The sequence below is a fragment of the Haliotis asinina genome, chromosome 7, assembly GCF_037392515.1.
Source record: "Haliotis asinina isolate JCU_RB_2024 chromosome 7, JCU_Hal_asi_v2, whole genome shotgun sequence".
NCBI classification, from domain to species: domain Eukaryota; kingdom Metazoa; phylum Mollusca; class Gastropoda; order Lepetellida; family Haliotidae; genus Haliotis; species Haliotis asinina.
This window is the reverse complement of record NC_090286.1, coordinates 66,411,157-66,433,945: the sequence shown is the minus strand read 5'-3', so window position 1 is coordinate 66,433,945 and position 22,789 is coordinate 66,411,157. Positions and strand designations below refer to the sequence as shown.

Sequence of the window (22,789 nt, the reverse complement as noted above, 5' to 3'; positions counted from 1 at the left end):
GCCCCTCCCTCTTACAACCCGCCACTTCAACAGACGTGGCTGGAGGCTCTCCTCCCTCTTACAACCCTCCACTTCAACAGACGTGGCTTGGGACTGTCCTCCCTCTTACAACCCTCCATTTCAACAGACGTGGCTGGGGACTATCCTCCCTCTTACAACACTCCACTTCAACAGACGTGGTTGGAGACTGCCCCTCCCTCTTACAACCCGCCACTTCAACAGACGTGGCTGGAGGCTCTCCTCCCTCTTACAACCCTCCACTTCAACAGACGTGGCTTGGGACTGTCCTCCCTGTTACAACCCTCCACTTCAACAGACGTGGCTGGAGACTGCCCCTCCCAAATGTTTGTCCATTTCCAAATGTTACACCAGTTATGTATGTATCAGTGTGAGACATGAAGTTGTGGCCGGTAGCATCTCCTTTCCGTCTGAGTCCTCCTCATCTCTCAGTGTAGTGTAGCCGGGCTGGCAGTAGTTGGGAGGATAATAAATGTCAGTGTGCATTGTGCCATAAGGCTTTGAGGTGGACCGGGGTAGGCGGCGTGTCAGGGTGGATTACACTGCCAGCCCGTCACACACGTAGCTAATGGCCGCACATGCTGTGTAACGGGAAAAAAATTACTTTAATGTTAGGTGCGCTTTTTCACTTCAAGTGCAAATCTTTTGGCAAAGTATATTTCCGAGTTTATGTCGGAATCATCTGTTTTATTGCAGTCTCGCTTTAATGGTAGGAATGATTGAAACGTTTCTCTATATCTTATTTTGCAAGAGGTATTTTTGACACGGAGTTAAATGGCAAGGACAGGTTTAAAACAACTGTATGGTACTAATGTATGTATTACACATATAAGGTACACATGTAAACTAACAATGTGTACTTGTAGACTAAACCTTTCAACTACACCTATAAACAACGCTGAACCTGGAACTACACCTTTATACTAAACCATGTAAACTAAACCTGTAAACTACACTACACCTGTAAACCTTTAACCTAACCCTCTAAATAACACCTGTAAACTACACCTGTAAACTACGCCTTTAAACTGAACATGTAAGCTAAACCTGTAAAACACACAATGTAAACAACCACCTTTAAAATAAACCTGTAAGCTAAATCGGTAAACTACACCTTTAAACTACACCTGTACACCACACCTTTAAACTAAACCTGTAAACCAGTACACTACACTTGTAAGCTTCACCTGTAAGCTTCACCTGTAAGCTTCACCTGTAAGCTACACCTGTAAGCTACACCTGTAAGTTACACCTGTAAGCTTCACCTGTAAGCTTCACCTGTAAGCTACACCTGTAAGCTTCACCTGTAAGCTACACCTGTAAGCTTCACCTGTAAGCTACACCTGTAAGCTTCACCTGTAAGCTACACCTGTAAGCTACACCTGTAAGCTTCACCTGTAAGCTACACCTGTAAGCTTCACCTGTAAGCTTCACCTGTAAGCTACACCTGTAAGCTTCACCTGTAAGCTTCACCTGCAAGCTACACCTGTATGCTTCACCTGTAAGCTTCACCTGTAAGCTACACCTGTAAGCTTCACCTGTAAGCTTCACCTGTAAGCTACACCTGTAAGCTTCACCTGTAAGCTACACCTGTAAGCTACACCTGTAAGCTTCACCTGTAAGCTTCACCTGTAAGCTACACCTGTAAGCTTCACCTGTAAGCTACACCTGTATGCTTCACCTGTAAGCGTCACCTGTAAGCTACACCTGTAAGCTTCACCTGTAAGCTTCACCTGTAAGCTACACCTGTAAGCTTCACCTGTAAGCTACACCTGTAAGCTACACCTGTAAGCTACACCTGTAAGCTTCACCTGTAAGCTACACCTGTAAGCTACACCTGTAAGCTACACCTGTAAGCTTCACCTGTAAGCTTCACCTGTAAGCTACACCTGTAAGCTACACCTGTAACCTACACCTGTAAGCTACACCTGTAAGCTTCACCTGTAAGCTACACCTGTAAGCTTCACCTGTAAGCTACACCTGTAAGCTTCACCTGTAAGCTTCACCTGTAAGCTACACCTGTAAGCTTCACCTGTAAGCTACACCTGTAAGCTTCACCTGTAAGCTACACCTGTAAGCTACACCTGTAAGCTTCACCTGTAAGCTACACCTGTAAGCTTCACCTGTAAGCTACACCTGTAAGCTACACCTGTAAGCTTCACCTGTAAGCTTCACCTGTAAACTACACCTGTAAGCTTCACCTGTAAGCTTCACCTGTAAGCTACACCTGTAAGCTTCACCTGTAAGCTACACCTGTAAGCTTCACCTGTAAGCTTCACCTTCACACGATTAGAGATGCAGTAATAGAGCGGCCATATATATTTTTTTTATTTACATTTGTCTACATCGAGATCAATGTTACTCGTAGCTGTAGGACTTGGGCACCAACAGAGTAATGATTTCCCCAATCCATGTCTGTGGCACATACGGCACTGGTGTTTCAGTACGTGTTGATCAGTGCATGCTACAATGTCCATGTCGGTACGTGGGTATGTGCCAGGTCGACTCTGTTTTCGCAGATGCGATGTACACATGGTGTCAGCGAGCCCTCACCATGTACACATGGTGTCAGCGAGCCCTCACAACGCCGACCATGCTGCATCCATCGCAGGCTGCATTCAGGATGCGCTCACGATAACCTGCACAACTAGCTGTAGTCTGCTTTAAACTATGGCGGTGCGTGTGCATGAGAGGTATTTATAGAAACAGCTACAAGTACTATAAAAACAAATGGCAGATGCTTATAGATGAGTATCCCCTACTGCTGGTAGAGAGCCCCTGGATGGCTGAATGGTGCGAGGGGCGGGGTATGGGTAGGACAGTTAAACAGTTCTTACTGAGCTAGTCAGGACTGGAGAGTTTACATGTTTCTTCATTGTTTTGTTGTACAGCACCGTCGGGGTGTTGTGTATTATCAAGATACTATATCACCAGAAGCAACAGTAATAGTTTGTATGAATGTAATAATGTTTAACCCCGTTCTTGAAATGCAATATGTATTCTGCATTAAAACATCAATATGTCGGAGCATGCATCTGGTAACGTGTGTGTTATGTAGTAAGTGCCCAAGTCTCACGTTACACAAATTCCGAAAAGGCGTCTCCTATTTCACAGTTAACTTTAAAGTAGATGTAATTTCATCATTATTGCAGTACGAAGTGGCTAAGGCTATTGTCGTCTTTGTCTGGTCACACACACGTGGACCAAAGGAGTGAATGAAACACAAGGGCAGATCTGTTGATGTCAAGGACGCCTCGTGTCTGTGAATGCGATCCTCCTCACACAGAAAACTACAGGGTCAACACCACATGCCCCCCACATGTAAACTGTAACATGTTCCCTTGTTAACACATTGAAACAGGGGAAATGTGGAGAACCACAACCTATTCCCTTCCACTCTGTTATACATGGCTCTTCGCGGTAGTAAGTCTTCAGCTCCGTTGTCATGGCGGGCTCTTCGCTGTAGTAAGTCTTCAGCTCCGTTGTCATGGCGGGCTCTTCGCTGTAGTAAGTCTTCAGCTCCGTTGTCACAGAGGGTCTTCACGGTAGTAAGTCATACTTCTTCTCTACTGTCACAGAGGGTTCTTCACTTTAGTAAGTCACACTTCTCTACTGTCACAGAGAGAGGGCTGATGTTGTACCGGCCATAGCTGAGTGTGTTGGAAGTAACATATAGCCAATGTGAAGCTTACCATGTGGACAGTCCTTTGTACATCTGCAGGAGGGACTGACGAGAAACCCACAACTAACAAGTACAAACTTCGTCATTAGGTTTGAAACAGACTGTTTGCATCGTTATCCTCTCGGCGCATCATGATTACATAGTAGAGTGCCTGGCTATGGGAAAGCCAGCTCAAAACATCCTACAGCTCTCGTTGAGGACAAGCATGGGAGACTGATGGGCCTGTGATTGTGATTGATCACTCTTGGGGCATCACTGACTTAATTTGCCATACCCACCAACACTCGCCCCAGGAAGATGAGATAATATTTGTAAATCTACAAGCCCAGTAGGATAATGTTTTGAAAATAAGGCTTTATTTTGATTTCCGTTAGATAGAGGAATTGGCCCATTACATGACCGGGTGATCAATGAGGTGTCGCAGATATTGGAAAAACAGCCTATGGGGAAATAATGTTCAAATCTATATATAACCGAATGCTTTCAAAGTTCAGCATGTTAATCAAGACGTTTGCAGACTAAGTAAACAACGGAATTGCCTCAAAAATGTATGTGGGTTTAAGGTTGGGCATTAATGGCGGTTTACCATACTACGTCACTCACATAGATGGTCTTTACCACAATATATCAGTCACAATGTTTGAGGTTTTAGGTTCGGATGGTTGTTGAATGAATGAATTAATGGATAATTAGTTAATACTCTTTATTCCGTCAATCGTTTGAAGAGTATGCTACGTTATGTGACATCGCACATCGTTATGTGACTAAAGGGACATGCACAGGACACGGAAAGAGGAGTTTCACAAATCAAGAGAAATGTGAAGAGTTACACACTCACACCATCGTGAGGTGACATTTTAAGCGTCGATACTCATGAATGTTCCCCAGCTTTCACGCATCATATCGTGGACCTCCTCAGTAATGTTGTAGGTACTGATGGTGTACACGGTGGTGACTGTTTTGGGTAGTGAGGGTGTGCATGGTGGTGACTGTTATGGGTAGTGATGGTGTGCAGTGTGGTGACTGTAATGGGTGGTGACTGTAATGGGTAGTGATGGTGTGCAGGGTGGTGACTGTTATGGGTAGTGAGTGTGCACACGGTGGTGATTGTTATGGGTAGTGATGGTGTGCAGGATGGTGTGCACTGAGTGTGCACACGGTGGTGACTGTTATGGGTAGTGATGGTGTGCAGTGTGGTGACTGTTATGGGTAGTGAGTGTGCACACGGTGGTGATTGTTATGGGTAGTGATGGTGTGCAGGATGGTGTGCACTGAGGGTGTGCAGGGTGGTGACTGTTAAAGGTAGTTATGGTGTCCACTGTGGTGACTGTTATGGGTAGTGATGGTGTGCAGGGTGGTGACTGTTATGGGTAGTGAAGGTGTGCAGGGTGTTGACTGTTATAGGTAGTGATGGTGTGCAGGGTGGTGACTGTTATGGGTAGTGATGGTGTGCAGGGTGGTGACTGTTATAGATGGTGATGTTGAGATAGGTGACCAGACTCGTAGTGATTTTGTGGAGAGTGACAAGATGAGTATTGATGGTGTGGTGTGGAGTGGCGACAAGATTGACAGTGATGGTGTGAAAGGCGACGAAATGGGTAGTGTTTTAAAGTTATACCTCCTCTCTATGCCTGTCTTCAGTGTTGTGCAGAAAGCACAACTGACAAACTAAATACTGCTCTTGTCATATTCTGTTTCAAGTCACCCGACATCGTTTACACACTGAGCCAAACTGATTAAGCTCTATTTTGTTTCAGATCTTTGACTGTGACTTCCTGTCGAAGACGGTGAAATATGTTCACAATGGGTCTCCGCTGCTGTACGCTGACGAAGTGAAGCTGAGAGCTCACCGCTTTACACAGACAAGTACTATCACTGAAACTTTCTACCTGCGAGTTCGGATAGTGAACGCCTCCCACGAGGTCATAGTGACTAGAGGTCTCAGGCCTGTGGTTGTTCCCAAATTCAATGGATTATCCAATACGATAGATTCTTCGGTTATCCGATTCCGGAACAGTGATAATCACAATGTGTCGTGCACAGTTGGTTTTTCTAAGTATCACTCCCACTGGCCCCTGGTAGGACAGATGGTCATGGGAGCGGATCGACACGCTGTTGATGCTGTGAAGAAAGATTGCCGCGAATTTCTGTTCATGCAGCTCCACTACGAGCATCTACGATCTCCAACTCCTGACGTGGATTACCTCCCTTTAACTGTCGAAATATTTGATCCCATGCGCAGTGATGAAGTGGTGTCTGAAAATTTTTATCTTCCAATTTATATCAAAGGTGCTTTACCAAATTCTCCACCGAAAAATAAGATGAGCAGCATGAACATGATGGATGTGGATCAGTTCATTCTTACAACAATCATTCCGGGAGTTATATCTGCTGAGGACTACGAGACCCCCAGTAACCAGCTGGTGTACAACATATCGAGAGCGTTCCCCCAAGGACACGGATACCTTGTGAAGCGTGGCGATCACGCCACACCAATCACATCATTCTTGCAGGACGACCTGGAGAACCACAGAATTGCCTACCGACCGCCGAATGTTAGTTTCTCGGAGCGGCGAATGTACGAGGTAGAGTTCACTGTATATGACAGTCATTTCAGCAATAGCATGCCACTAAGGTTCCACGTGGCGGTTCACCCCTCGTCCACCAATGCCCCAAGGGTGGCACACAACCTGGGTCTGGTCCTTCTGGAAGGTCAGTCCAGAGCAATTTCAACGGACATCTTGCAGATTGTTGACCGCGACAACCTGGACAGAGTGAAATTGTATGTGAAAGGGGGATTGCAGTATGGGAATATCGAGGTTCATGGCAGTCAGTCAATTGTGTTCAGACCGACTGATTTGTTGAACGGTGGAGTGGTATATCATCATGACGATAGTGATTCAACAAAAGATCGTATAGAACTACGTCTAAGTGACGGCTCCAACACCGTGCTCTTCACCTTCCCCATAAGCATCATTCCCAAGGACGACACGCCGCCTCACCTAATTAACAACCTCGGTTTGCAGATCAACGAAGGCGATATGAAGAAGATAAGTGAAGACCTTCTTCTGGCCCACGACACAGATTCCCTGGACTCCAACATTATCTACACCATCCTGGCCACCCCGAAGACTGGAGACATCATTAGGAAGGTGAGGCCGTCGGACTCAGGTACCAAGATATTTGGTTTCCGGCAACGTGACCTCCTGAAAGGTCAGATCTACTACCGGCATTCTGGAAGAGAGGAGTTCAGGGACTCCTTCCGGTTCACGCTCCAGGATCAACAAGAGCCACCAAATGAGTCTGAACAATTCGTATTCCACATCCTCATCAACCCCATGAACGAAAACCCTCCTCGACTGGCTTTAGAAGCAACTCGTCTGTTGTTTGTTCCTGAGACGGACATCGCCTACCTGAGCAGCACAGAGCTGCAATACACAGACGTGGAGTCCGAGGACAGACAGTTGACCTTCACCATCACAACCCCGCCATATTTTGTGTACAATCGCGGAGAGCGAGACGCGGGGCGGCTCATCTCCACCCATAACCTCACGATGATGATGAAGGACGGTTCAACTGCTTCAGCACAGACCTTCACGCAGGAGGACATCAACCACATGAAGATAGCGTACATGCCGCCCATGAACGACATCGGCGCCGAATCCCGACTTGTCAGGTTTGTGTACACCGTGGAGGACTCCAGTAGGAACAGACTGTACGGTCAGACATTTGACATTGAGGTCCTTCCTGTCAACAACCGCGTTCCGCAGTTTGTTACCTCCAAGCTGCTTGTAGAGGAGGGAGGTATCCTCAGTATTACATCCAATCAGCTGTCTGCCAATGATGTGGATACCTCTGAGGAGAAGTTGCGGTTCATGCTGGATGCGTTACCACGGTATGGCATCCTGCAGAAGGGGGGCATCGCATTGAGGAGGGGAGAAGGGTTCAACATTGCAGACTTGGAAAAAAAGGATATCAGGTATAAAGTCTTTTAGTTAAACATTGCAAACTGATTAAGATCTTTTTCACAGCCACAGTGTGATCATGGCTGTAAAAGACGTAGCAGGTTAGTTGACCTATACACTACATACTAACTCCTCACTCAGGTATGGCCATGATTTGTGTCTTATATGAATGACGCATGTGTGCACAATACACTGCTTCATTCGTAGACATGGACATACAAAAAAAACAAGGGGACGCCAAAGTACCGCCAGGTAGGCATTATAATCTCTTCATGTGCACTGTATGCTTCCGCTGATGAGCCGATGTCCGTACGGGGCAATCCGAATGGGAAATAGATGCATGCAAAGCAAACAGTTACATGAAAACCTAGTAATTCCTCCATGCCGGGGATGTTATAGAAACATGACTAGCTGAAAAAGCCAGGTTTGTTGTCTGCGGGAAGGCACCGTGTGATGTAACAGGCAGAGTCGAACAGTCTTGAATCATGCGCAGATGTGCCACTCTCTGATGTCAGCTTCGACAAAAACGTGGAACATCTCAGAACACTCCAATACCAGAAAGAACATTAGCTGATATGCCAGTCTCCTTGTATGTTGGTGTGAGATTGTCTAGGTACCAGTGAAACAGTTAAAAAGTGTGCTGTGTAATCCTGGTTGATTGTATCTGTGATGTGGGAGACCACACAGATACAGGTGGAGTACGTACGGTGGCTGGCGAGAACAGCACGCTCCAGCATCCCTATCTGCTTCATGAAGAATCAGTTGAGGGAATGCCACCTGAATCAATAGATTACAGGTGTATGTGTTAACTGCATAATTGCTATGATGCCTTTTGGACTGCTATAATTAATCCGTTCAACAACGGTTTTGTCATAGACAGTGCTAAGTTCACCAACATGATACCCCACTGACAGGTTCACTAGACCTTATAGAAGAGTAAGCAAGCTCGATTCGGAGATTTCTTCCATGATAATGTGAAGAGAGGGAGGCAGAAGCTGTATGACATTTTTTCGAACCGCACGCTTGTACGAGGGACCCCATAGGTGTAGGGACAAGTGTCTTTAGATATTAGATGGGGCTGTGGCCAGTGTCTCCATACAGTGCATGTGGTGAGGGTCAGGGCAGATCTGTTCGTGGTGGTGTAACCATGCTCTTTGAGACATTACGATATGGAACGGCAAGGCCAATCTTCCCAAGAAAACTAATTATAATTAGTCCTGTTCTCCGACGACATATTGACATTATTGACGTTAAGGTCCGCCAGATTGTTCAAACGATGTCATACCTAATTAGAAGCAGTCTCCTTTTAACTGCCAGACGAATACATTCACGATATGGAAGATAGCAGCGAAACCCAGTTTCGCACTTACGGGTCTACATAGCTATCTGAAGCATGATAGAAATTATGGTGTCGTAGTTGACTACAGCTGTAAGTAGAAAAAGCGGCAGGTTAATGAGGTACTGCAAGGCCAAGTGGGAGAAGGGCGTGTCTAGCATTTAGTGGCATTGTTCTGCTCGACGTATGATTCGTTTAATGGGTTTTAGGCTATTGGATGCAGTTGGCTTCAGATGGTAATGTGTTTGATGCAGTCAGTGAATGTGCTTGATGTAGTTAGTGGCGTATTGGCCGTAGTTAGTGATTTGCTGGCTACAGTTAGTGACGTGATTGATACAAATGGTAAATGTGTTGGAGGCAGAGAGTGAGCTTTTGGATACAGTTGAAGCAGTGTTGGTTGCAGTTAGTGACCTACTCGAATCACCTCTTGACGTGTTTGATACAGGTAGTGACGTGTTGGGTGTAGGCAGTGACCTGTTGGATACAGGCAGTGACATGTTGAATTCAAATAGTAAAATAGTTAGATGCTGTTGGCGTTTGATAATGACATGAAGGAGGCAGTTAATTATGTGTTGGGATGAGTTAATGACGTGTTGGGGTCAATCAGTGACGTGTTGGGGTAAGTTTGTGCCGTGTTAAAGTGAGTTAGTGAGGTGTTGGGGTGAGTTAGTGACGTGTCGGGGTAGGTTTGTGACGTGTTGGGGTGAGATAGTGAGGTGCTGGGGTGAGTTTGTGACGTGTTGGGACGAGTTTGTGACTTGTTGGGTGAGTTAGAGAGGTCTCCTTGTTTGGTGATTGCTGTTCTGGGCCTAGATTTTCGAAGCTCTTTTAGCGTAAGTGCCATACATTAACATTAACTTACGACTATCTTAACGCTAAGAGAGCTTCGAAAATCGAGGCCCAGGTTATTTTCTCAGTTAGCTGGATGTCGTGCACAAGTGAGGTATCAGGGGGACAGGGTATAACTTCAGTGCAAGCGTCGGGTCTGTTTCCCAAACCGTCTACTTTGGCTGGAGTCACGGACGGCTGTGCGAGGGGTTCAGACATATTATACGTGTGCTTCATTCTATGACCCGGTATTTTGCCCATTGGTGTTAAAGGGCGGGGTGTATATTTTTAGACCAAAGTGGCATTATTAATGTTTTTCCTGTTTTGATTGTAATACGTATTTTACGTGTTTTACAGAGCGGTGGTCACACAAATGTTCGGATACGCTTACCTAGTGCCATTTCTTACTAAATATAAAATATTTTTGATGTAGCGTGTAGTAGTTGTCCCTCAAGTAAAAAACACCATCAAGTTCTCTTTATTGTTTTCAGGTACGTGCATGATGGGTCAGAGTATATCCTGGATACTTTCACACTGAGCGTATCTGACGGCCTCAACTCCGCCACTAAAGTTATCTCCATTGACATTGTCCCAATTGATGACGAGACTCCACAGATGACCAACAATCTCCGTCCCTTCCTAATAGTCTCAGAAGGTGGAGACGCCATTGTGACACAGAGGACCTTGTCCGCTACCGACGCGGATACAGACGAGTCGTCCCTGGTGTTCCTTATCGTGCGACAGCCCAAATTTGGCATCCTCCAACTGGAGTCGCAGCCAGTGACAAAGTTCACGCAGACCCATGTGAAGGAAGGCAAGGTGAGCTACCTGCACACCAGTGGAGAGATTGGGATTACAAAAATTCACGACGTTGTTACCTTCATTGTGTCTGATCAAAACTTCCTCCCGTCAGCAGACATGCCGATGTATGATCTGAACATCACAGTCACCCCCGTCAACAACCAGAAGCCAACGATCAACTTAGGGAACCCTGTGTTTGTGTCTGAAGGCGAGATCTTTAAGATCACCAGCGACATCCTCAGTGTATCTGACCCTGACTCCAGGACCAAGGACATTGAGTTGATGATTACGAAACAACCTCAGTGGGGCTTCCTTGAAAACACGAAGCCGAGTCCAGGGTCGGAACGAAGCAATGCTGGAGTCCGCATCAACATGTTTAAATTCCGAGACGTTCTGGACGGATCAATCAACTACGTGCAAGCCAACCACAAGGGCGTGGAGCCAGTTAGAGATGAGTTTAGCTTCTACGCAACAGATGGAAAACTGAACTCACCCACTGAAAACATCGCCATCACAATCGTCCCAGCCAATGATGAGGTTCCAGATCTGATGCTGAGAGACTTTTCTGTTCCTGAAGGGGGCAGCAAGATGATTGACCAGTCAATGGTGGACGCTATTGACCTTGACATGCCCAAGGATTCCCTTGTCCTGACTGTGTCGCAGCGGCCGGAACACGGGAACATGGTCATGATGCTGCACACACGCAAAGGGGAGGTGGAGACGGACATTCACGACTTCACAATTGATGAACTTCACAGCGGAATGCAGCTGAAATATGTCCACGATGGATCGGAAACCTACTCCGACAAGTTCGCGGTGACAGTGTCTGATGGAAAGCATGAAATCAAGAGGGTCTGTAATGTCTCCGTCAAACTAAACAATGATGAACGTCCAGAAATAATCAAGAATGCAGGGTTGCACTTAGACTATGGAGAATCTGCTCTTATCTCCAGCGTGGTTCTCCAGGCAACAGATGAGGACAACGGGGATGCGCAGCTCTATTATATAATTGTCCAGCTTCCCAAGAAGGGATTCCTCCAGTTCTGTCCAGACCCCTTCTCCAACAACCTCGCAGTGGACTGTCGAGACTTCCAGGAGGGTCAGAACTTCACTCAGCATGATGTTGACCAAAATAAAATCCGATACATCCACACAACAAGCATGGGCAGCACCGAGTCAGACAGCTTCATGTTCGTTCTCACCGACAACAGATACAAGCGACCCGAGGAGACGTTTGAGATCCGGATAGCCAATTCAAAGAAAGCTAACATTGCTTTGCTCAACCGTGGAATGGCAGTCCGTGAGGGTGAGCGCGTCGCCATCAGCACATCCAACTTGAGTGCTTCCGATGAAAGTACCAAAGCTGAGGAGATTGTGTTTGCGGTGATCAGGGCCCCAAGGCTTGGTCAGATTGAATATATCGACCAGCCCTTCACACCCATCAGTAGCTTTACGCAGTTAGACATAGCATCTCAGAAGGTCGTGTACAACCACCTAACAAAGAACGACATCATTGAGGACTCCTTCACCTTCACTGTAACAAACGGCCTCAGTGAAGCTAAGGATGGAGAGTTTAGAATCGTCATTCAACCGCTAGATCAAGTACTGCCCTCCCTCGTCGCCAATAAACTGCTTGAAGTTCTTCAAGGCACCGAGGAGGTGGTGACCCCACTCCAACTCAAGGTCACTGACCCAGACACGTCAGCCATGAACCTCACGTACGTCATAGCTAAACCTCCGACTTATGGCAAACTGTACAACAGAGGAGTCCCCATCAAGCAGTCATTCACACAGAATGAAGTAGATCTTGGCTTTGTTACTTACGAGAGTGATGGTACTCGAGCTGGGCTGGACAACTTCCTGTTTAAAGTAAATGATGGCAGGCATGAGGGATTCCTCATCAATGGAACTCTTCAGACGAAACCTGCCATGTCGAGTATTTTCATTAAACCTCTCATCGAGGATGCGCCCAAACTTGTGACAAAGAAACACCCAAACAACCTAGAATATTTTGGAGGACAAAGGTATGGCTATGTCCTGAACAACCGTGTATTGCGAGTGGTGGACAGCGACACCGAGAGCTCGGGACTAGTGTACATCATGTTGCAGAAACCTAAACATGGCCATATTGAAAATACTGCATCGAAACGATTTGTCAGACGTCGTTTCACCCAGCAGGATCTAGATGATGAAAGTTTGATGTACATCATCAACAAGGCAGACAAGTCTACCAATGACAGCTTCACGTTCAAGGTTGAGGACAGTCGAGGCAATGCTATGGACGAGCAGGTGTAAGTACTGATTTGTAAGTCATCGCTTTTAATTATTGCAAATGAAGTGTGTGAGTTCTGATTTAGATACACCAAATGCCAACATGTCTCTGTTTTAAACTATATGTTGTCAATAGATTTGGTCAAGAAAGGTTAATATCCATTAGAAGTTCAAACCTTGTCTGCATTTCGTGTTTCGTTTGTATTGCTAGGTTTGAAATGAAGTGGTCTAGAATTGAGTTCCTGAAGGAGGATGTTGTAGTTTGCGAGAACGTTGGCACGTTGTCCGTGACGTTAGAAAGAACTGGTGCTATTGACCAATCAGCATTCATCGGTATCAATGTCCGCCAAATGTCGGCACGAAGGGACGATGACTTTTCACCAAGTTCAGCAAAACAGGTTCAGTTTGACCCTGGTGAGTGACTAGTGGACATTAAATACCCTTACAATTGTGACGACGTTGCGTTTGTTATTGTTTCTTACAAATACAATATACACGAAATTAGGTTATAACCTTTACATGAATCTTAGCTAAACGTTTCAACTTGTATGTTCTATTAAATCATATATATTGAATTATATTTTGATGAAAGAGTGTATGACATTAGGGACGCTTCTCAGCTGCTGAAGTAACAGGTGTTTGTTTTCCCAGGTAAATCCCAGGCCACGTGGGACATCACAATCAAAGATGACGGTATTGAGGAGAACAACGAGAAACTTCGACTCATCCTCGCCGATCCTATTAACGCCGTCATCGGAGATCAACGTAAACTACGACTACGCATCATCAACGCTGAACATGGTCAGTACAGCAAGTACCTTATTTGACGGCACCTTTAATTTAGAAGAGAACATTCGTGGCATAAAGTGCCTGTGCGTATAAATTAGAACTTGATGATCCAAAGGAAAGCATCTCTGAGCTAAAAATGACTATTGCCCATGGGGTGACCAGAAAAGGATGTTTGTGTGTGTCTCCGTGTGTGTGTGTTGAGTTGCATGTAAGGTACAGAAACTTGTGTACGTTTGCGTGTGTGTGAGTAGTAATAGTAGTAGTAGTAGTAGTAGTAGTAGTAGTAGTAGTAGTAGTAGTAGTAGAGAAGCTAAAGAGTTCGGTGTGTGCCCTGTTGTTGCAGGTGAATGCCCCCAGTACCTTGGAATGGTAAGCAAGAACCGAGGGGAGGACCAGTTAGCTATCGAGGAGAACATGTTCGTACCTTCACGGACCGACGCCAACAAAGACACGATCGTCACGGTGAGTTTTTCTTGATACTTATGCAACTGTGACATGCATCCCATCTGTTGATGATAGGAAACTAACCCTTGCGAATCATGGAATGTTATATTGATGAATGTGCAGCTCCAATGTTTAGCACAGTACTAACTATTGTTTCACTTCTAAATGTACGCTTATGCTGTATGAATGTATATTTCTAACACGATGTAACGGTGCTGGGGCTCTCATCTACAACAAATCAGATTCTCTGTAAGTAGTAGTATCATAAATGAATGAAATAGAACACAAATGGAAACGTTGTTTCAGTATCACAGAGTCAACAAACTGGCCCCAGTCAACACGTTCGAGAATGCATTCTTAAACACCGAGCCAAAGACGGTAGTTGGCAAGGAAATAGAGTCTCAGCCCAAACCTGCGATGAAGAAACGGAAGCAATCGAAGAAAAATCGCAAGAAGAAGAAGAAGAAGAAAAAGGATAAGAAAAATAGAAAGAACAAGAGAAACCAGTCTATACCGAAATCCCCAAAGAAGGACCCCAGTCCCAGCTCAGCTCCAGTCAAGGTATATATGGCCCAGGTAGAGAAGTGACACCAGCTTCCGCTACTACTGTTGTTCACATCCATACAAGGGAAATATTCCAGCTATACTGTTCCAAGAGAACTATAAGAGGCCGTTCATAATTTATGGCTAAGGAAGGACCTCCCCCAACCTCCACAAACACACTCACACACACTGAAAATCATCTGTCCCTGCCTATACTGTACCAACTAGCCACCTTTTATAAATAAAATCCTGTGATGCCATGTTTACAGAACATAAAGAAGTGCACGGCTTCCACGAAGGATTTGCTGACCTTCGACAATTTCAAGCAGCAGCTCCTCAAGTGTAACGGCAAGGAATGGCAGGTTTGGACGTCAGCCTCCAACAGTGACGAGCGGCCGCGCAGCAGCCTGTGTCAAGCAGGTCAGTTATGTGACGTTGTGTGCAACGACATTAATGTATTATGTAAGCCGTCATGTACAATGCAGTTGGATTAGTCACAACACACCGGATAACCACAGGAATAATGTATGAAGCAGGTCAGTCACGTAGCGTTATGGTGGCTCACAGGATTAATGCATAAAGCAGGTCAATCACTTAGCGTCCATTTGGATCTCAGGAATTAATTTGTGGATCAGGTCAATCACGTAGCGTTCAGATGGATAACACGATTAATGTGTAAAGCAGGTCAGTCACGTAGCGTTCAGATGGATAACACGATTAGTGTGTAAATTAGGTCAATCACGTAGCGTTCAGATGGATAACACGATTAGTGTGTAAATTAGGTCAATCACGTAGCGTTCAGATGGATAACACGATTAGTGTGTAAATTAGGTCAATCACGTAGCGTTCAGATGGATAACACGATTAGTGTGTAAATTAGGTCAATCACGTAGCGTTCAGATGGATAACACGATTAGTGTGTAAATTAGGTCAATCACGTAGCGTTCAGATAGATAACACGATTAGTGTGTAAATTAGGTCAATCACGTAGCGTTCAGATGGATAACACGATTAGTGTGTAAATTAGGTCAATCACGTAGCGTTCAGATGGATAACACGATTAGTGTGTAAATTAGGTCAATCACGTAGCGTTCAGATGGATAACACGATTAGTGTGTAAATTAGGTCAATCACGTAGCGTTCAGATGGATAACACGATTAGTGTGTAAATTAGGTCAATCACGTAGCGTTCAGATGGATAACACGATTAGTGTGTAAATTAGGTCAATCACGTAGCGTTCAGATGGATAACACGATTAGTGTGTAAATTAGGTCAATCACGTAGCGTTCAGATGGATAACACGATTAGTGTGTAAATTAGGTCAATCACGTAGCGTTCAGATGGATAACACGATTAATGTGTAAAGCAGGTCAGTCACGTAGCGTTCAGATGGATAACACGATTAGTGTGTAAATTAGGTCAATCACGTAGCGTTCAGATGGATAACACGATTAGTGTGTAAATTAGGTCAATCACGTAGCGTTCAGATGGATAACACGATTAGTGTGTAAATTAGGTCAATCACGTAGCGTTCAGATGGATAACACGATTAGTGTGTAAATTAGGTCAATCACGTAGCGTTCAGATGGATAACACGATTAGTGTGTAAATTAGGTCAATCACGTAGCGTTCAGATGGATAACACGATTAGTGTGTAAATTAGGTCAATCACGTAGCGTTCAGATGGATAACACGATTAGTGTGTAAATTAGGTCAATCACGTAGCGTTCAGATGGATAACACGATTAGTGTGTAAATTAGGTCAATCACGTAGCGTTCAGATGGATAACACGATTAGTGTGTAAATTAGGTCAATCACGTAGCGTTCAGATGGATAACACGATTAGTGTGTAAATTAGGTCAATCACGTAGCGTTCAGATGGATAACACGATTAGTGTGTAAATTAGGTCAATCACGTAGCGTTCAGATGGATAACACGATTAGTGTGTAAATTAGGTCAATCACGTAGCGTTCAGATGGATAACACGATTAGTGTGTAAATTAGGTCAATCACGTAGCGTTCAGATGGATAACACGATTAGTGTGTAAATTAGGTCAATCACGTAGCGTTCAGATGGATAACACGATTAGTGTGTAAATTAGGTCAATCACGTAGCGTTCAGATGGATAACACGATTAGTGTGTAAATTAGGTCAATCACGTAGCGTTCAGATGGATAACACGATTAGTGTGTAAATTAGGTCAATCACGTAGCGTTCAGATGGATAACACGATTAGTGTGTAAATTAGGTCAATCACGTAGCGTTCAGATAGATAACACGATTAGTGTGTAAATTAGGTCAATCACGTAGCGTTCAGATGGATAACACGATTAGTGTGTAAATTAGGTCAATCACGTAGCGTTCAGATGGATAACACGATTAGTGTGTAAAGCAGGTCAATCACGTAGCGTTCAGATGGATAACACGATTAGTGTGTAAATTAGGTCAATCACGTAGCGTTCAGATGGATAACACGATTAGTGTGTAAATTAGGTCAATCACGTAGCGTTCAGATGGATAACACGATTAGTGTGTAAATTAGGTCAATCACGTAGCGTTCAGATGGATAACACGATTAGTGTGTAAATTAGGTCAGTCACGTAGCGTTCAGATGGATAACACGATTAGTGTGTAAATTAGGTCAGTCACGTAGCGTTCAGATGGATAACACGATTAGTGTGTAAATTAGGTCAATCACGTAGCGTTCAGATGGATAACACGATTAGTGTGTAAATTAGGTCAATCACGTAGCGTTCAGATGGATAACACGATTAGTGTGTAAATTAGGTCAATCACGTAGCGTTCAGATGGATAACACGATTAGTGTGTAAATTAGGTCAATCACGTAGCGTTCAGATGGATAACACGATTAGTGTGTAAATTAGGTCAATCACGTAGCGTTCAGATGGATAACACGATTAGTGTGTAAATTAGGTCAATCACGTAGCGTTCAGATGGATAACACGATTAGTGTGTAAATTAGGTCAATCACGTAGCGTTCAGATGGATAACACGATTAGTGTGTAAATTAGGTCAATCACGTAGCGTTCAGATGGATAACACGATTAGTGTGTAAATTAGGTCAATCACGTAGCGTTCAGATGGATAACACGATTAGTGTGTAAATTAGGTCAATCACGTAGCGTTCAGATGGATAACACGATTAGTGTGTAAATTAGGTCAATCACGTAGCGTTCAGATGGATAACACGATTAGTGTGTAAATTAGGTCAATCACGTAGCGTTCAGATGGATAACACGATTAGTGTGTAAATTAGGTCAGTCACGTAGCGTTCAGATGGATAACACGATTAGTGTGTAAATTAGGTCAGTCACGTAGCGTTCAGATGGATAACACGATTAGTGTGTAAATTAGGTCAGTCACGTAGCGTTCAGATGGATAACACGATTAGTGTGTAAATTAGGTCAATCACGTAGCGTTCAGATGGATAACACGATTAGTGTGTAAATTAGGTCAGTCACGTAGCGTTCAGATGGATAACACGATTAGTGTGTAAATTAGGTCAATCACGTAGCGTTCAGATGGATAACACGATTAGTGTGTAAATTAGGTCAATCACGTAGCGTTCAGATGGATAACACGATTAGTGTGTAAATTAGGTCAATCACGTAGCGTTCAGATGGATCGCAGGATTGATCTTTATTGACTTTGGTGCTTCTTTATTACGATTGATTAATTTCATTTTGAAATTTTACATTTTATTTTACCATATTTTCACCAATCTAAGATTGTGATATTAAACCATTGGCTCATTTCCTAAATTAGATCCTGGTTCCTGACAGTTTCCTCCTCTGCTATGGTCAGCAGCTATTTTGTACATGAAGAACTACTTGCTGTTTCAGACTGGAGTGAGTACGAGGGACGGTGTTACAAGTTCATGAACGACAAGTTGCCGTGGGATGAGGCTGAGCAGCTTTGTTTCTCGTCCTACCAAGCCCACATGACCAGTGTCCACTCCATCAAGCATCTAAAGTGGCTGTTTGAGCAGGCTGGCAAGAAGTCCTTCTGGATCGGTCAGTTGACACTCGTTGACAATGTCACATACCAGTTTCCCCCTGTATGAGCCTGTTCACGTCATGACAGAGGTGTCATCCTTCTCGGTCTATCAATAACCATGTTGATACATGGATGGTCTTTCTTGATCTATCAATACACATTCTCTTATAGAGGTTGGTTTCACTCGGTCTGTCAATACATATTCTATCATACAGGCTGACCCATCAATACTTATTCTTATACACAGGTTGGCACAACTCGATCTGCAAATATACATTCTTATACAGAAGTTAGCATAACTCGAGCTATAAATACCCATTCTCATACAGAGGTTGGCATAACTCGATCAATAAATATACATTCGCATACAGAGGTTGGCACAACTCGATCTATAAATATACATTCTCATACAGAGGTTGGCACAACTCGATGTATAAATATACATTCTCATACAGAGGTTGGCACAACTCGATGTATAAATATACATTCTCATACAGAGGTTGGCACAACTCGATCTATAAATATACATTCTCATACAGAGGTTGGCACAACTCGATCTATAAATATACATTCTCATACAGAGGTTGGCACAACTCGATCTATAAATATACATTCTTATACAGAGGTTGGCACAACATGATGTATAAATATACATTCGCATACAGAGGTTGGCACAACTCGATGTATAAATATACATTCGCATACAGAGGTTGGCACAACTCGATCTATAAATATACATTCTCATACAGAGGTTGGCACAACTCGATCTATAAATATACATTCTCATACAGAAGTAGTCAGTGTTCACCATGATTCTGATTCTGTTGTTCCAGGCCTGAACGACAAGCGGCAGACTGGCGTTTGGAAGTATATCAATGGCGACCCTGTGGGGGTGACAAACTGGAAGAACGGTCGACCCCGGGTCAAAAGGATGTTGCACAAGAAGAACTGTGTTGTGGTCAAGAAGCGTATGAAGTGGAGGAACAAGCACTGTGACAAATACAATGCCAGGTTTATCTGTGAACTCAGTGTCAAGGGTCAGCAGGCACGCCAACACAAAAGGTCACGGAAAGGACCCTCCAGGAGGCATGTTCGCCGTGATCGAAAAGTTAGAAATGGTGGTGGGTTCTTCTTCGGTTGAAAGTGCAAATATTCGGCCACCAGGCAGCCTGTTAAGCTCAAATATGTATGACTGCCATCAACCAGTTGTAGCCAGTCTTAACTGGCAGAGTAAACTAGAGATGACCAGTCAGACAGATAATACTTGTTGAAACAAGATACAACTGGTCGGAACTGTTTTGGTCTGCCAGGAACTAAGAATTCAAGGCGAGTACTACAGCCCAGTGTTAATTTTTTTCCTACGCTAGTACAATCTGGATTCTCGGGCCTCCATACCTGGAGAGTGGTGGGCGGAGAAGTGCCGTCAGGAACATGGAAGCCGATGGCAGAGTTATGATGTAATGTGGTGGTTTCCATCCCTGTATTAATACTAGATGTACATGTATGTTATGAGAGTTAGCACACTGTGACGCTTCCTAGGTTAGGGGCAACATCACCAACTGTACACAGCACCAGGCACCAATTGCCAGTATCTGAAACTGCTCTTTACATATATCATACACTAGTCTTTGTACGCGAAACGGTCCTTTGAAGACGTGCTTCGATGGTTTATCAGTGAAGATTATTTGGAACTGTAGTGTTCAGGAACAAGTATTTAGGGGGAAGCGTTCTATAAGGTCCTCATAAAACCGGGGCAAACCGACCAACCACAATAGAACAAACCGACATCTGTTCTTATATATGATCCGGTGCCGTGTGGTACACGTCACGTGATCTACAGCCCATGTTTTTGTACGGCAGCAGTAGTTTTGTATCAGAATCAGATGGTTGTACAGCAGTATTCACATTACCTGCATTCGCTGGTAGTCACTGGTTCGCTCAGACATCGTATATAGTCATACCCCGCTGCAGCGTGTCTGAACCTAAAGCATTAACACAATACAAAGCATAATGAGAAAGCAAAGTTCATAGTAGTTTATTGTCATAATCACTAGTTACCACACATCACAGCAGTAGAAACTATAGACTAGCAGAAAAACGTGGACATTGTCTTTCAAAGCTGACAAAATGGCTTCTGGTTACGTATTTGCCTACACGTTCAATCTAATTATTCAGTCCCATGTTGGCAATAGCCAGTAACTTAGACGTTAACAAACTATTTCTCTTTACGTCAGAGTGTATCCCCGAAACTAATATGCTCCTTTGAGTAAGACATAAATTTTCATGTCTACATTAAAATAACATTTTCGGTGACATTTTCAATATTTTCTCCTAGAGTACTGTAGTTATAGCAGCCTTGGTGTTGTATCCACGAGGGTACATCATACGTATCCATAACTGCCACGTAGTATATATGAAGCATTGCCCGTTTCTATGTTGTCTATTTAAGAACATGTTGTTTGTACCGGGAGTCGCGGGAGTTCACAGTAAATCCACATATAATAACATTTAATCTGGTCGGAATAATAGCCAATAAGAGAACCTTTAAATAATGAGTACTTGGAACTTTATGACTTTGCTATTTTTCCATACACATGAACATATTATTTGCAAACTGTTTTAGAATAACATGTCTTTACCGTTTTCGAGGTGTTCAGGGCATATGTATATGTATATATATAGGTGGCTTACTGTGAACTGAGTGCGATAACTGTTTAGTAAGCAATACATGAGCTATGTGATGACTTGTTTAGATGTACATATACTGTCCCCATCGACTACCTAAACCGTCTCCTATATATTCTGTATATAGTCCCTCTAGCTACTACACCACCTCATACAGCACGTGCAGCACGTGCAGCCTATACTGAATCATGGCCATGTGACTGAGAATGAAATTTACAATCTGATTATCCTAATAATTAACATGTAAAGTTTGTACTTCTAACAATACTAAATCAGTTATTACAATGTACACAAGACTTGGTAAACCTATGGCACGTGCATATCACTATTTTATAGCATATAGTTCTTCCAACATATCAACAAATATATTCTCGGTTATCGATTTCGGAGGACTTAGATTTGGCCATTCCTTGATTTGTTTTTTTTTCTTTTGCTTTTTTATCAAACACATGTATACGAATTATACACATTGACATACTAGTGTCTACCATTTGAACTAATCACTTATCATTGCCAGAGTGTGGAGGAGGTTGCAAGCCTAGTGCTACAGTAATGGTGAAATCCAGGCCCATTGATGGCATATTAATATAACAAACAGTTTATCAAATAAGGTTGTGTTCAACTTTTATAATTTCTTTTGTACAAATTTGTATATTTGTAGCTATGTTTAGCTGTGTCAGTATTTTTGTCAGTCTCCTGTCTGTCACCTTTCTCTCAATAAAAAACATCAAAATTTGTCTTAATGTTTAAAGCACCAGTCCGGTCCAGGCAGAAATGGATGGCGGTAACATCCACGGCGGTCATCGGTTAACAACCTACACTGGACCTACCTGACTGCATGTCATTGGTTAACAACCTACATTGGACCTACCTGACTGTATGTCATCGGTTAACAAACTGCACTGGACCTACCTGTCTGTATGCCATCAGTTAACAAACTACACTGGGCCTACCTGACTGTATGCCGTTGGTTAATAAACTACACTGGACCTACCTGTCTGTATGCCATTGCTTAACAAACTACACTGGGCCTACCTGACTGTATGTCATTGGTGAACAACCTATACTGGACCTACCTGACTGTATGCCATTGGTTAACAAACTACACTGGACATATCTGATTGTACATTATTAAAACAGACAGCACTGGGCCTTCCTGATTGTGTGTCGTTAGTAAACACTACGCTGGACCTGCCATAGCATAGAATTTTAGTTTGCAATCAATACTACTTCTCGGATATATGATATTTTCTGCACGTTGGAGGTTCATTTGTTGATGCCGAACTTTCGACTCGGTGAGGTTGGATCGGGCAGGTTGGGTTAACCTGTATGCCAGCCCACGTGGCCACCGTGTCACAACAAACAAGTGCTTGTCCGCCGCGAAGTCATGGTGACGTCATCTGCAG

The 22,789-nt window shown here is 43.8% G+C and overlaps 1 protein-coding gene across 1 annotated transcript in view; it reads left to right on the top strand.

Annotated features, from left to right (window-relative positions):
* The window catches only part of LOC137290951 (FRAS1-related extracellular matrix protein 1-like), a 66,973-nt gene extending 44,853 nt beyond the window's left edge, over window positions 1–22,120 (top strand). The window contains exons 3-11 of the mRNA XM_067822174.1: window positions 5,458–7,679; window positions 10,321–12,921; window positions 13,113–13,315; window positions 13,553–13,702; window positions 14,034–14,152; window positions 14,441–14,695; window positions 14,947–15,097; window positions 18,545–18,715; window positions 19,532–22,120. Of these exons, the coding sequence (XP_067678275.1) occupies window positions 5,458–7,679; window positions 10,321–12,921; window positions 13,113–13,315; window positions 13,553–13,702; window positions 14,034–14,152; window positions 14,441–14,695; window positions 14,947–15,097; window positions 18,545–18,715; window positions 19,532–19,839 (6,180 nt within the window). The 3' untranslated portion in view covers window positions 19,840–22,120. The remainder of the gene's footprint in view (window positions 1–5,457; window positions 7,680–10,320; window positions 12,922–13,112; window positions 13,316–13,552; window positions 13,703–14,033; window positions 14,153–14,440; window positions 14,696–14,946; window positions 15,098–18,544; window positions 18,716–19,531) is intronic.
* Window positions 22,121–22,789: the final 669 nt, after the last annotated feature.